This window comes from Dermacentor andersoni, chromosome 10, assembly GCF_023375885.2.
Source record: "Dermacentor andersoni chromosome 10, qqDerAnde1_hic_scaffold, whole genome shotgun sequence".
Classification (NCBI taxonomy): Eukaryota; Metazoa; Arthropoda; class Arachnida; order Ixodida; family Ixodidae; genus Dermacentor; species Dermacentor andersoni.
Genome location: NC_092823.1, coordinates 88,261,919 through 88,275,660, shown reverse-complemented (window position 1 = coordinate 88,275,660; position 13,742 = coordinate 88,261,919). Strand labels below are relative to the sequence as shown.

Genomic DNA, 13,742 nt, shown 5'->3' with positions numbered 1-13,742 from the left:
TCGGCTTCAGAAGCTGTGTTCATCCAACGTTTAGAGTTTCACACGGTGATGTTGAGATAGCAGTATCTTGTGTCTTGCGACACACGGTACATTCTTTCACGTATTGGAAATACAGATACTGATACACGTCCTGCCAGACGTACCGTGATACAGGTCCAAGATGGCCAAACAGTATCTAAGGTATTACTAAGATAGATGTATCCAGGACTGCTCCCCTGCACATTTGAAAACCCATTGGGCGCCTCTTTACGGCCACCTCGCTATCATAGGACGTTTTTCTGTAAATGAAACCCTAAAATTCCAGTACAATGAACAAAGTATACGACAGCAATGAAAGGCAACTTCAGCAGTAGACACTGAGCGCAAAGTGTAATTTATGTCACGAGAGGAATAAATTCGTCGAAATATGCATTGAGCGAACGATATATGGTGAAAAAGATGGCACCTTAAGATGTCTCACAAAAAAATATCTACTACGACGTAGGCGCGAGAATGACCGAAGGAAGCTCGATTGGAAACGTTCTACAGTACCACCCCAGCGGGACTGCTCATCGGTGCCCCGCAGAGCGTAGAGGTCTGAGAGGACAACGAGCGAAGCCCAACCTGCAGCATGTGGGGGAGGAGGAGGTGGAGTTGAGAAAGAGAGAGGAGTAAATAAAAAAGCACTGATCATACAGGCTTCATGCAGTTTCTCGCAATAATTGGTCAGGTTTAAACATGTGGAATCCCAAATATTCTTTTTTGACGACAGTGGTGATAGCGAAAGCGTTCTTCGAAAAAACATTGGGGCTGAATCATTCATATGGTGGCGGATTGGACAACGAAGCTGTTGATCACACACCCGGCAACTATGGTTAAACTCTGTGTCCAGGCGCATTCTCTTGTATTTGGAATTCGCCACGGTGAAACTGGAAGGAGGTGAGAACTCACGCTTCAGCTGCTTGGGCGCTGACTCGAACGGCGTAGATTGAAGCTTTCGAGTGGCCTCCAGGGGGGCTTTTCATCGGTAGGTTGCCCTCGACGCCGACGATGAGACTCTCGCTCCTGCTCTTCCTGACATTCTTCGTAGGCGAAACCACTGGTCACATTCTTCGCTTTCGCACGAGCACGTTATTGTTGGTTATAGTTGCGTGCCTGCGGTGGGCGCCTCTCCTCGTACTCGTATTGTTCTTCGGCTATGCGCACAATGTGTGGTATTCCCACTTTTCCCATTTTTGTTGCAGCTGCAACTGTTGCAATGGCCTACTTCTGCAATGCACAATCCTCCTCTTACACACCGAGGCAGCTATCGCAGTGCACATCCCCATGTTTTCCAGCCACAACTGGCGCGCCGTTGTACTGACCGTAGACGACGGCGGATGCAGCCGGCAGCAACGGCGGCCCGCGCGGGCGCGCGGGCCGCCGTTCTTGACTGCGCAGGTGCGGCGCGTGGTGAAATCACGTGTCCTTCCTTTTTCAGCGCAGTACTAATCATCGTTATCTTTCTTGCTCACTTTACCGACGTTAGCCAGCCAACATACCCACCCCCCCCTAAGAGACCAAGCAATGCCACCATCTTTTCTGTTCACTTTACGGACGTTAGCCAGCCTCTTTTCCCCTTACCAGACCACGCCATGCATACGGCTCATTCAAACAGGTTCGTCAGGTAAACAGCTACGCTGTAAAAAGCTCGCCATGACAAATGACTAGCAGTCTGTTAGGATCCTGGTCACCTGTTAGACGCATGACACTGTGCACTTCATAACTATTTCACTATGCATATCACACGCACGTAAACAGGATATCGACACAGTGTGTCGAAAACATCAAATTTAAACAGGAAGAAATAGCAAACAACTAGAATACACACACAACCTATAGCATGAAAAATAGAAAGTAAAAATACACTATGCTTTACAGATACGCAAAAATGAGGATGCCCTAAACTACAGAACAATAATTGAGAGTTGACCAATTGCATGAAAGAAAAAACGATTTTAATGGAAAAAAATACATGTAATGTAGATTTAGTAAATAAACTTCATTTTCGGTTTCTTCGATTAGACGCTTGCTTCTATAAGTAGTATAGTTATGGAATTCGTATTAGCAGTGATTAGTAGTAGTAGTAGTCGTAGTAGTAGTAGTAGTAGTAGTAGTAGTAGTACTAATTGTAGTAGTACCTTATTTAGTAGTAGTAAACAGAAAAGGTGTATACTGGGATAAAAACAGCGGAAAACGTTGCTTCTTCTCCTGTATGTTTCACATCGTTCATTTTTGCGGATCTAGGGCAAATCCCGGCCACAGCGATTTCGATGCGGGCGAAATGCAAAAACACCCCTCTATTTTGATTTAGGCGCCCGTTAAAGAATCCCGCGTGATCGAAATTATTCCAAATTATTACTACGACGTGCCTAATAATCAGATTGTGCTTTTGGCGCGTTATACTCCATAATCGTTTTTCCCAAATAGCTCCCGCGAAAGATAAATATGTGATGGCATTGCACTTGCACGTATGGTTTGCAGAGCTCTACGCCTCGTTTTCGAAAAAAGAAATAGTTGTCTATAAATTGTTGTCAATTAGTTGACTATGATGCATTAAGAAAATCATTGAACTATTTAAAATATATGCTGATTGGGACGCAACTGTGATCTGTGACTTCTTTGATGGAATTGGCCTTTCACCGAAGGATTGTAGCAGTGTCTACAGTTTTGGAATGCCTTCGACGCACCCGGTGCATGCTTCTGGTGTTATCTGAACATTAGACGCAAGCAATCTTCGTGAATGTGAAAATGCATACTGCACAGTTGCAGCATTGTGCACTTCTGCATTTAGAACGTAGAACATATATATATATATATATATATATATATATATATATATATATACATACATTTTTACAGATCCGTAATTCCTAGCCATAAATAATCTTATTTCATATACATCCTAAGTTCTAACTCTGCGAGAATGAATGTAGAAGTGGCATGGTAAAGGATATTCGCCCAGTTCTTTGGCCACCCGGTAACTTCGTTCGTGTCTTCCTCAGATAAGGATCTGTGCAACCGTTTCATTAGAGGTACGCATAATGCGGTTCATATTATTGTCACGTGGTAGTGAACGTAAAGACCACAGAAGCAATACTGTGAAAGACGAAACTAACTTTTATTGGGCGAACCTGTGCCCACAAAAACAGGTTACACTTAAAGCACAACGATAGCGGCGAACACAGTCGGCGATCGTCGAAATATGATCTACTGGTCCAGTGCGTCGGCTTTTCTACAGGAGCCATCAAACTTTCCAGAGTAATTGCTGGTGCCCGCGTGTCTTCCAGAAAATTCTGCACCACTCGCGTCGCGTATAGATGCGATCACATTAAACAACGTTCGGTGACAACAGACAGCGTATAGAGCAATCGATAACATTCCAGAAACTTACCATACACGCCGTCGCGACCCACGCTGAGCGATAACATTTGTTGCACGGTGAAACGCGCTCACCCGAGAAAGGTAAACAAGTCCACGTGTCACTCTAAACGGCTGCAGTATAGACCAGTGTACTATAAATGGCCTGCAAGAATTCTCGTCAGCGATGCTTGTCAACTGAGGGCAAAGTGATGCATCCTCTTATGTACTTGGTGAAAATATTGCCTAGGTAAATGCAACAAGGGTGGTTTATAGTTTATAGAGTATTGAAAATGCCAAAATCACGTTTATCTTTATGACAGGTTACGATCTTTCACTCTCATTTATTTTGTATTATCACAATTTATTTTAAAGGTTGGGTAGATTAGTCCCTATGAACTGTTTTTCATTTGGCTTTATTAACCTTAAAACAACTGTTTGATGACTGAAAACGAAAAGGAAACAAGTTTAGTTCAAACGGAAAAGAAAGGTATGTAGCGTTCAAAAAGAAGAGAGAGAGGCAAATAGAAGACAGGAAAGGCAGACAAGAAGAACAGCTTGCAACAAAATATAGATGGCAGACAGTTCCAGCTTTCTGCTATCAAACGGCGGTTACTTGACAGAGTAAATCACAAACATTTCCAAAAAATAAATATGTTTAGCTTAAACTTGAAATTTGTATTTCGACACATTAAACAAAGTAAAACGAATGACTGTCATTATTTCTAGGCTGTTGAATGCAATGTCTCCAAGACTTTGAATGAGGTATGTATTGAGGCTGATTTTATTTTACGTACTAAGAACCACAGAACGGGATGTGACAAATAGAAGGCAACATAGTGCATCTCGAGAACGGTCTTATATTCTTGTGCGGTTCATGCCGCAGCTGTACACTGTTATCTGGGTACCTAAACTTCAGAAAAATGCAAAAATAACGATTTGGCATATTTTTGTCACAGCCGTTTATTTATCCACTACTCCTGCTTCCACATGTGAGTTATAATTGATTTCATGTTCGGCTGTATTATCTATTATGAATTTTGACATGAATATGCCAGATTCATCGGTCAAGCGTTATGCAGTGACTGTAGCAAAATTGCTTCTAGTATTAGGTCTTGCGTCTTTGACAAATGCCAACCTAACTGCTTTTAAGAAGAAGACACCCTTGTTTCTCAAAATTTTGTCCTTCTTGTGTGCAGTCACACTCTTCTAAATTATATTAAGATGCCCATAAACAAATTGAAGTTTTTCCGACAAACACACTACACCAACAAATGTTGAGCATGGGTTCATAAAAGTGTCATCAACAATAGGGCAAGCAGTTATGGCCATTAAGTTATTAGCTGATAGCTTCACCATTTCCAAAAACCCACTAAGAAGGCGTGTTGGCGTGTGTTGATGTGCGTTATTGAGGCAGTTAAACGTGTATCCCACGGTGCAGTAATAACAAAATAAAAAAGTCCCATGCTTCCAACTATTTCGATACCTTGAATACTTCTCTAATTAAGCAATCACCACCGGTGTGTACTGATCGACAGTTTTAAGCACACCAATCTATCTAGCCTTCTCTCTCTCTCTCTCTCTCTCTATATATATATATATATATATATATATATATATATATATATATATATATATATATATATATAATTCAAAGAAAAGTTCTGTAGGTCCGGAGCATAGGTAGTTGAATAAACGAAGGAGCACACTTGCGAAAATTGCATTTTTAGTGTTTTCACGTTTCGGCTGTGGCACGGCCTTCACCAGAATACGAAGGCCGTGCCACGGCCGAAACGTTAAAACATTAAAAATGCAATTTTCGTAAGTATGCTCCTTCGTTCATTCAACTGTATATATATATATATATATGTATTTGCATCGATCATTTATTTATTGATCAATATATTCATTGAATTCATTGATCCACGCTGTTAGCCAGCATGGGCCCCTAGGTAAGGGCTCCTGGTTGTAAGGAAATGATGGTCACTCTATCGTTGTGATTCCAGCTTCGTCAACTGAACCTCGTTATGCCGTCGTCAGTACGCTTTGTATGTAGACTCAGTAGCCCAATATGCCAAATACATTCGGCCGCTCGCTACGTGCTCCTAGTGCTGATCCCGTCGGTATCATTCATCATCCTCATCATCATCAGCCTGGTTACGCCCACTGCAGGGCAAAGGCATCACATCATCACATCACATCACTTTATTACCTTAAAGACCCCGGTTAGGGGGTATTACATAAGGGGTGGGTTTACAAATCAAGGTTACAGAGAGTGACCTTCATGAGAAACAAATGTAGTTAAGTTGTCCGCAAAAGTTGATGAACACATGATGGCTGCAATGTCACGGGGAAGCCCATTCCAGTCTACTGCTCTGCGAAGAAAAAATGAGGCTGCAAAAGTAGTGGTGCGAGCACGTGCGCGTGCGATCGATTAAGGATGGGACGTACGGGGGCTTTGCGCGCCGGTGGGATGATATACGGTGCTTGATTGAGCGGACTGTGAAATAATTTGTGACACAAAAAAAAGACTGGCGATGCGGCGGCGCACAGAAAGATTAGCAAGATCAGTTTTACGTTTTAGGGATGATATGGTTATGTCGTATGAATATGAAGAATGGATGAACCTAGTGGCACGATTTTGTACAGATTCTAGTTCGTTTCTTAAGTATGCCTGGTGCGGGCTCCAGATGGGCGCTGCATATTCTAATTTCGATCTGATGAGTGATTTGTACGCGAGAAGTTTTATGTCTGATGGTGCGTGATGGTGCCGGTCATGTACAAATTATGGCCATGTTGTCCCTGCAAACTTCTTAATCTCATCCGACCGCCTTACTTTCTTCCGTCCCCTGCTACGCTTCCCTTCCCTTGGAATCCAGTCCGTAACCATTAATGGCCATCGGTAATCTTCCCTCCTCATTACATGTCCTGCCCATGCCCATTTCTTTTTCATGATTTCTACTAAGATGTCATTAACTCGCGTTTGTTCCCTCGCCCAATCTGCTCTTTTCTTATCCCTTAACGTTGCACCTATCATTCTTTCCATAGCTCGTTGCGTCGTCCTCAATTTAAGTAGAAACCTTTTCGTAAGCCTCCAGGTTTCTGCCCCGTACGTGAGTACTGGTAAGACACAGCTGTTGTACAGTTTTCTCTTGAGAGATAATGGCAACCTGCTGTTCATGATCTGAGAATTCCTGCCAAACGCACCCCAGCCCATTCTTATTCTTCTGGTTATTTCAGTCTCATGATCAGGATCCGCAGGCACTACCTGCCCTAAGTAGATGTATTCCCTTACGACTTCCAGTGCCTCGCTACCTATCGTAAGCTGCTCTTCTCTGCCGAGACTGTTAAACATTACTTTAGTTTTCTGCAAATTAATTTTTAGACCCACCCTTCTGCTTTGCTTCTCCAGGTCAGTGAGCAAGCATTGCAATTGGTTTCCTGAGTTACTAAGCAAGGCAATATCATCAGCGAATCGCAAGTTACTAATGTATTCTCCATAAATTTTTTTTACCCAATTTTTCCCAATCCAGGTCTCTGAATACCTCCTGTAAACGCGCTGTGAATAGCATTGGAGAGATCGTATCGCCCTGCCTGGCGCCTTTCATTATAGGGATTTTGTTGCTTTCTTTAAGGAGGACTACGGAAAGCAACAAAATCCCAATAAATCGGTCGGTATTATTGCTGTGCTTTATTCAAGCTTTCACATCGAACTCTCGTCGTGCCTTGGTCATCATGCCATCATTGTCACACTGTCGTCGTGATTAGTTATGCCTTCGTTCGGATGCCGTTCGGATGCCTTCGTTGCCTTTCCGTCATCGCCATTCCAGCTTTGACCTCTAACTTGTCATGTCGTCTTCGTCGTCATGCCTTCAACGCCGAATAAATCGCCGAAGCTGTCTAATGGTTTATTTGCTCGTGGTCCGGGTGCCATCCGTTCATTGCATCGTCATCATTTAACCTTTGTCGTCCGACTCTCTTGAATCTCTGCTCATGACACCATGATCATTACCGCGTCCTCATGCTTTAGTGCTCATAGTCTCGTCGGAGGCCTTCGTGGTCCTTTCATCGTCATCAGTCCAGCTTTGACATCTAATTTGTCATCATCCTTTCGTAGTCACGCCTTCTATGCCGATTAAGCAGTCGAAGTTGTCTGATGGTTTAGGCCACTGAGTATGTGTTCGTGGAGGCAAGGCCATCATGCTGGCTTCATTGTAGTAATTCCAGGTTCGTCATCTGACTCTCGTCATCTCATCGTCGTCAGGCCTTCTAAGCCCACTCTGCGACTCAAGTTGCATAATAGTTTGGGAAATCGGGCATATGTCCGTCCTCGTGATTCCATTGTGCTCTTTGCATCACCATCATTCCATGTTTGTCATAAGACTCTGGTCATGCCATAGTCGTCAAGCCATCCCGTCACATCGTCGTCATGAATAAGTTGTCATACTCGCTTCGAAGGCTTTTGTGGTCATTCAATGGCCATCATCCCAGCTTCCTCAGCACACTAGTAATGCCATCATCAACACGCATCCTTCGCCGGCGCAATAGGGCAAGTTGTTCAATATTTTTGACCACTTGGCATGCGCTCCTCACCCTGATTCCATCCTAGTCGTTGCATTGCCATCAATCAAGCATTGTCATCCACCACTAGGGATGCTATGGTTAACACGACAGTGTCGTTACACTCCCATCATGCAATAATGGTCGTCCCCTCCCCAGAGGCCTTTCGGATCGCTTATAGGCATCACTCCGACTGCGTCATTTAACTTTCGTCAAGTCTTCGTCGTCGCACCTCATCTCTACACCAGTGTGCTTGTACAGACTGCATGATACAGTCGTCGCCCCGCCATCATCATAATACATCGATCTTAATCATGTAGTCCTCAGACTGTTGCCTTGCAAACCTCGACATCGCTTCGTCGCCATGCTGTCGTAGCAATGCATTTAATGTCATACCGTCTTGATGATGCCGTTGTGTTGCTGCCATAGTCCTCATTTTCAGTTCGTTTCTCTCGTCATATTATCGTTGTCCCACCACCGTCGTCACACAGTCGTCAACTCACTAAAGTCGTCATGCTGTTCTCGCCACGCTGTCGTTTTAATGTCTTCCCCTCTGCAGAAACGTCATCCCCTTGTCATCATGCCATCATCGTCATACTGCCTTCGTTGTTCCATCCCCGTCATAACTTATTCGCCATTCTATCGCAATTATGCTCTGTTCATTAAATCGTCATTACGCTGTCGCTGTGATGTCATTGTTATCACTGCACCATCGCCGAGAAGTGGCTTTCATTCATCTGCTGACGCACGGCTGTCGCCATGCTATCCTGGCCGCACCATCGTTATCTGGTGGTCGTCATACCGTCATCCTTAGGCTATCGTCGTCTTTTCATAAATTTTACGTTGTCGTCGTCACCTTGCCCTAGTTACACCGTCACCATCATTTCACCCTGGCCATATCATCATCTCAGTGGCGCCTTCGTCGTTCGACCGATGTCATTCCTTCCTCATCCCATCATCCTCAGTGTGCCTTGGTCATATAGTTGTTGCCATGCCGTCATGCTTATGGGTGACTTTGGCAAGCGGGTACCGTGGTAAAGTAGATCAATACCGAATACAGTGCATGCCACGTCCAGCGGAAGAAAGAGAAGTACCCAATTTTTCACTAGGCCGTCACGGATGCATTTTGATGGGGGCGAAATTCAAGAACGCTGTGTAGTGTGAATCGGGTGCGCGCTAAAAATACCTCAGATAATCGAAATTATTCCGGAGTTACCCACCATAGCCTGCTTCGTAATCAGATCGGGGTTTTTTAGCATGCAAAACCCCAGAATTTACCATCGAACGATGATTACGGATTTTAAATTACCTTAAGTTCAGCAATTGATTGTGTCACTATATCGCTTCAGTGCTAAGCGCATTGTTGCCGACAGTCATCATGAGGCGGCTTGTGCCATATTTTTTTATATAAGCAGTGTCCCAGATAAGTTACCCAAGCTGTTCGACAGAAAAGAAATATTAAAAAACGTGGTGGTAGATACGATCTCAACACCTACGGCATTTAGTCGTTGCAGCTTTGAATACCAAGCACCGCAAATTTTATATTTGTATTTTGCACTGCGTTTTTAATTCGTATGTTTCTTTGAGCAGATTTGCTAACATCAGCTGGGACACATGGTACTTTTGATGTTGCCATTGCATTTGACAGTAGTGCTAGCTTTAGCTTATTTCTTCACGATTGTGTTTTGTACGAAGATATTTTTTCCCTAGGCAGTTCACTTGAACTGAACTAATTTTATGTAATATTGCGTAAAGCGGTGGGAATTGCTTCTTAGCACGAAAAAAGAACCTTCTTCTGAGCGCTATGCCCAGGATACATTAGTGTGCAGTTCATCCTCACCATCGTCAACATATATTATGTGCACTGCAGGATGAAGGCCTCTCCCTCCAATCTCCAATTACCCCTGCCTTGCGTGAAGGGATTCCAGCTAGCGCATGCGAATTTAATTTCATCACCCCACCTAGTCTTTTGACCTCACCGACTGCCTTTCCCTTCTCTTGGCAACCATTCTGTAATACTGATGGTCGACCGGTGATCTAGCCTACGCATTACATGACCAGCCCAGCTCCATGTATTTCTCCTAATATCAATTAGAATATCGGCTATCCTTGTTTGCTCTCTGATCCACACCGCTCTCTTCCTTTCTCTTAACGTTATGCCTAACATTCTTGATTCCATGGCTATTTGCGCGGTCCTTAACTTCTTTTCGAGCTTCTTTGTAAGTTTCCAAATTTCTTCCCCATATGTCAGCACCGTTTGAATGCATTGATTATACACCTTTCTTTTTAATTATAACGGTAAGCTTCCAGTCAGGATCTGACAATGTCCGTCGAGTGCGCTGCAACCCATGTTATTCTGTAAGTTTTCTTCTCGTGACCAGGGTCCCCTGTGAGTAATTGACTTAGGTGTACTTAGTACTTTTTGTGTATTAGTATAACGTTGGCATTCTTCCAGTTCTCGGGACCCTCGAAGTCCATAGATGGTTCGTATAAAGGGCCGCTAGTTTTTCAAGCATTATGTCTCCACCATCTTTGATTAAATTGACTGGTAGTAGATCTTTCCCTGGCGTTTTTCTCCGTTTCACGTCTTGCAAAGTCCTAATTTCATCGCTAGGAATCGCTGCTTTAGGTACTGTACAGGTAAGTACGGAATTATTCCGCTGCTTTTACTATTTCTTCTGGATTGCTCATGATATTACATTGCCTATCTTTGAGTGCATACATCTCGATTTGCGTGATGCCTAGTTTCCTTCTCACTGTTTTTAGGCTGTGCCTATTTTTTACTGCTTTCTTAGTCTTTCTCACGTTATAATTTCGAATATGTCTTACTTTCTCCGTGTTGATTAGTTTTGGAAATGTGCAGTTACAAACTAGTACTGTTACGGATAGAAAAGGGTACACACTAAGAATACTTGTGTGTACTAAGCTCTCTTGGACCATTTTTGATGATAACGTGCGGGCGTCAACCATTGTAAAACTGCGTTTCCTATGCCACAAAGTCCGATATGCTTTCGCTAGGAACAAACTTCTCAGTTACACAACATTCATTAGGCTTAAACTTGGGAATGAATGTACTGACTGTGGTCCTTGAACCAAACCAAATATCGAAAATCTTGAAAAGATAGATAGAAAAGATGTTATATTTATTTCCTTTAAATTTTTAGAATCCGAGTACCCAAGAGGGGTAATGGTAATGAACAGAATGCAGATGCTCACTTTACGTAAAAAACGCCGCTTCATTTCCCTTGTTAACCTACTTTTGATGTATCATATTTTTGGCCTTCATTAGACGTTAAGCCCCTACAACTTAGACGCACGCGTTGACCCATCTCCGCCTCACCTTTAGCACGTACATACCTGTAGAAATGTTCTATCTTCCTACAAATATTCCGGACTAGAACGTATTGACATATCCCATAATTTATTCTCTTTCGGACTGACGTGCATTACTTTATTCTACGCGTCTTTAAATGTTCTTTGACTACGTGTGTTTGTTGTTGTTAGATTCACATTTGATTGTTGAATGGATTTTCTGTGTTTCAATTCTGTTTTTACCAACCACATGTGTCTTGTTGTAGTTTGATACTGTTGCTATATTTTTCTGTGTTACTTATTCATGTGTGTCTAGACGTTGATGTGTCCACTGTGCTTAAACTTGTATATGGTTCTCCGTATTTCATAAATGAAGAATGAAATATCTGGGGTTCTAATTCTAAATAAATGGGGCACTAATTTTCGCACTGAATAATCAGTGGACCAACGCTCTCTAAAAGCAAATGTAGCTATTGTGTTGTACCCCCGTTCTTAGATAATGTAAAGAAGATAGTAAATAATAAACAGGGTCTTGCATAAACTCTGACTGGTGCTACAGTATCTGACATTTACGCTCTAGACTACACGCAGCTTCTTTTATTGTGATGTACCTTCCACACACAGAGTTCTCTGTATTATACGAAGGTCAAGTTGCCCATAGAATTTGGATACGCTTCAAGAGATTTTGTGGTAAGTGCTAACAAAGAATTTTGCATTTGAAATCTCGTTGAAAATTTACTTTTGTATATATAACATCCTCAATGAAATGTGATATTATAAAGAGAAGTGGTTACATCAGAAAAAATGATGCATATTTATGAAAAAAAATTGTCGCTGTATGTAAATGGGTATTATATTTTAGAAGAGAACACATATAAAATAATATATTTCTCAAAATTTTTAAATGTACATATTTTATTATGTAGAGCAAATATTAGAAGGAAGAAAAAATAAATAATCATAATTTGATATTTAGGCGAGAGGGACAATTAAACAACAGCGCAAGAGTGTCCTGGACATGAATGACAGACAGAATGAGACAGGGGTTTTCCAGTAGCTTCTTTTGTTCTTCTTCGCCTATTTTATACAATGTTACTGAAGACAAAATAGTTGTTAATTATTACAATGTTTGCCAATAATTTCCATTTGTGTTGTAATTACCATTTGTAGCTAGCGATGCTAAAAGTATACATTACTCATTGAATGCAGGTGGCAAATCAGAAATTAAAAGGGAACTTGCCCTTCAATTTTTACCAACTTTATGAGCATGTTCGTTTTTGTAGTAGGCGCTGTGCCGGAAGCAATGCCTAAGCATATTGATATACAACGCCTGAGAAATGCCTAAGCCAGCTATGAAATGGCAATTTCTGCATTTATCAAGATAATACCTGAGCAATTCTTGTGTTACATTTGTAGTACGCGCGTACACACAAATCTTCCATCTACTGTAATTGTTCGGAACAAATTTAGAGGACTGTTTATTTTTTTGTCATGGCTGACGCACTCAAATTCAGTCGTGAAAACGCTTGTATATTCAAGCCTAATCACTGCGTCACATTGTGTTGGATGCCCCTGAGTAAGCGGCTAGCGTTGTTAGCTACATGTTCAGCGCAAGCATGTTCCAGCAGGGGTTAAGTTGGATGTGTCCACTAAGGTAGGTTTATCAGCATACAGTTGCAAATTCGGCTATAAGTAGGAGTTGCGTTCTCTAGTCAGCTGGTCTGTTATCTTTACTGAGAATTATTTTTATAAGACATTTCTACACGATGGGGGTACCACTATTTAAACAGGATTACGTCACCCTAGTAAATAATTTTTTGCAATATATTCGCTTCATCAGTGAATAACTAAATTCCAGATGAACTGCATGGGTGTCAATTACGTAATAGGAGGGTAGAGGGAGCGTGGCGTTGTCCATTCTGTTTGAGTTCCATGAGCAGTCTGCTTTACCAGCTGCAAGCACCGGAAAAAATGGCCTTGCCACAAAAGCAATAACGCAATAAAACATTGAAATCCGATGAGCTCGCAACGTTCGAGGCGGCTTTCAAACACATACCTAATTAGCCGTCGCCTCTCAGCGGTACAAACCTCGCCGAAGTGTGCGTGGTGAGCTGACTCGCACAGACTCGCAGCATACTGCTTCCTTCGCTACAAGTTGAGTCTATTGGTGCGCATGCGCCAGGTCGAACGAACTCTTGAACAAGAGATCAAACATACCCTTGGCTGCTTCGGGGTGGCGCAGTGGAAGCCCTCAGAAGGCACAATCCATGATTTCCTTACGGGCTATTTCAGATCCCGAAAACAGATTAGCAACTTGGACCAAGGGCACCAAATAATGCACCACACCTTACTCGAAGCCTGAGTAGTTAGCAGAAGCAATCAGAGTAGTAGAACCGAAAACAATGTACAGGATCCTTATAACGTAATGGTATTCCAATATGTTTTTATTCCAATCTCCTGACGTCAAATTTGCGTAACCGCCGACGCAAGGC

General features: G+C 42.5%; 1 protein-coding gene across 2 annotated transcripts in view; it reads left to right on the top strand.

Moving 5' to 3' along the window:
* The window catches only part of LOC129388365 (uncharacterized), a 37,478-nt gene that overhangs the window by 13,854 nt on the left and 9,882 nt on the right, over positions 1 to 13,742 (top strand). Inside the window, exons 4-5 of one of the 2 annotated variants that reach the window (XM_055078499.1) lie at positions 4,108 to 4,143; positions 11,875 to 11,940. In XM_055078499.1, coding sequence (XP_054934474.1) covers positions 4,108 to 4,143; positions 11,875 to 11,940 — 102 coding nt within the window. The remainder of the gene's footprint in view (positions 1 to 4,107; positions 4,144 to 11,874; positions 11,941 to 13,742) is intronic. The other variant, XM_055078500.1, reaches the window with a different exon arrangement.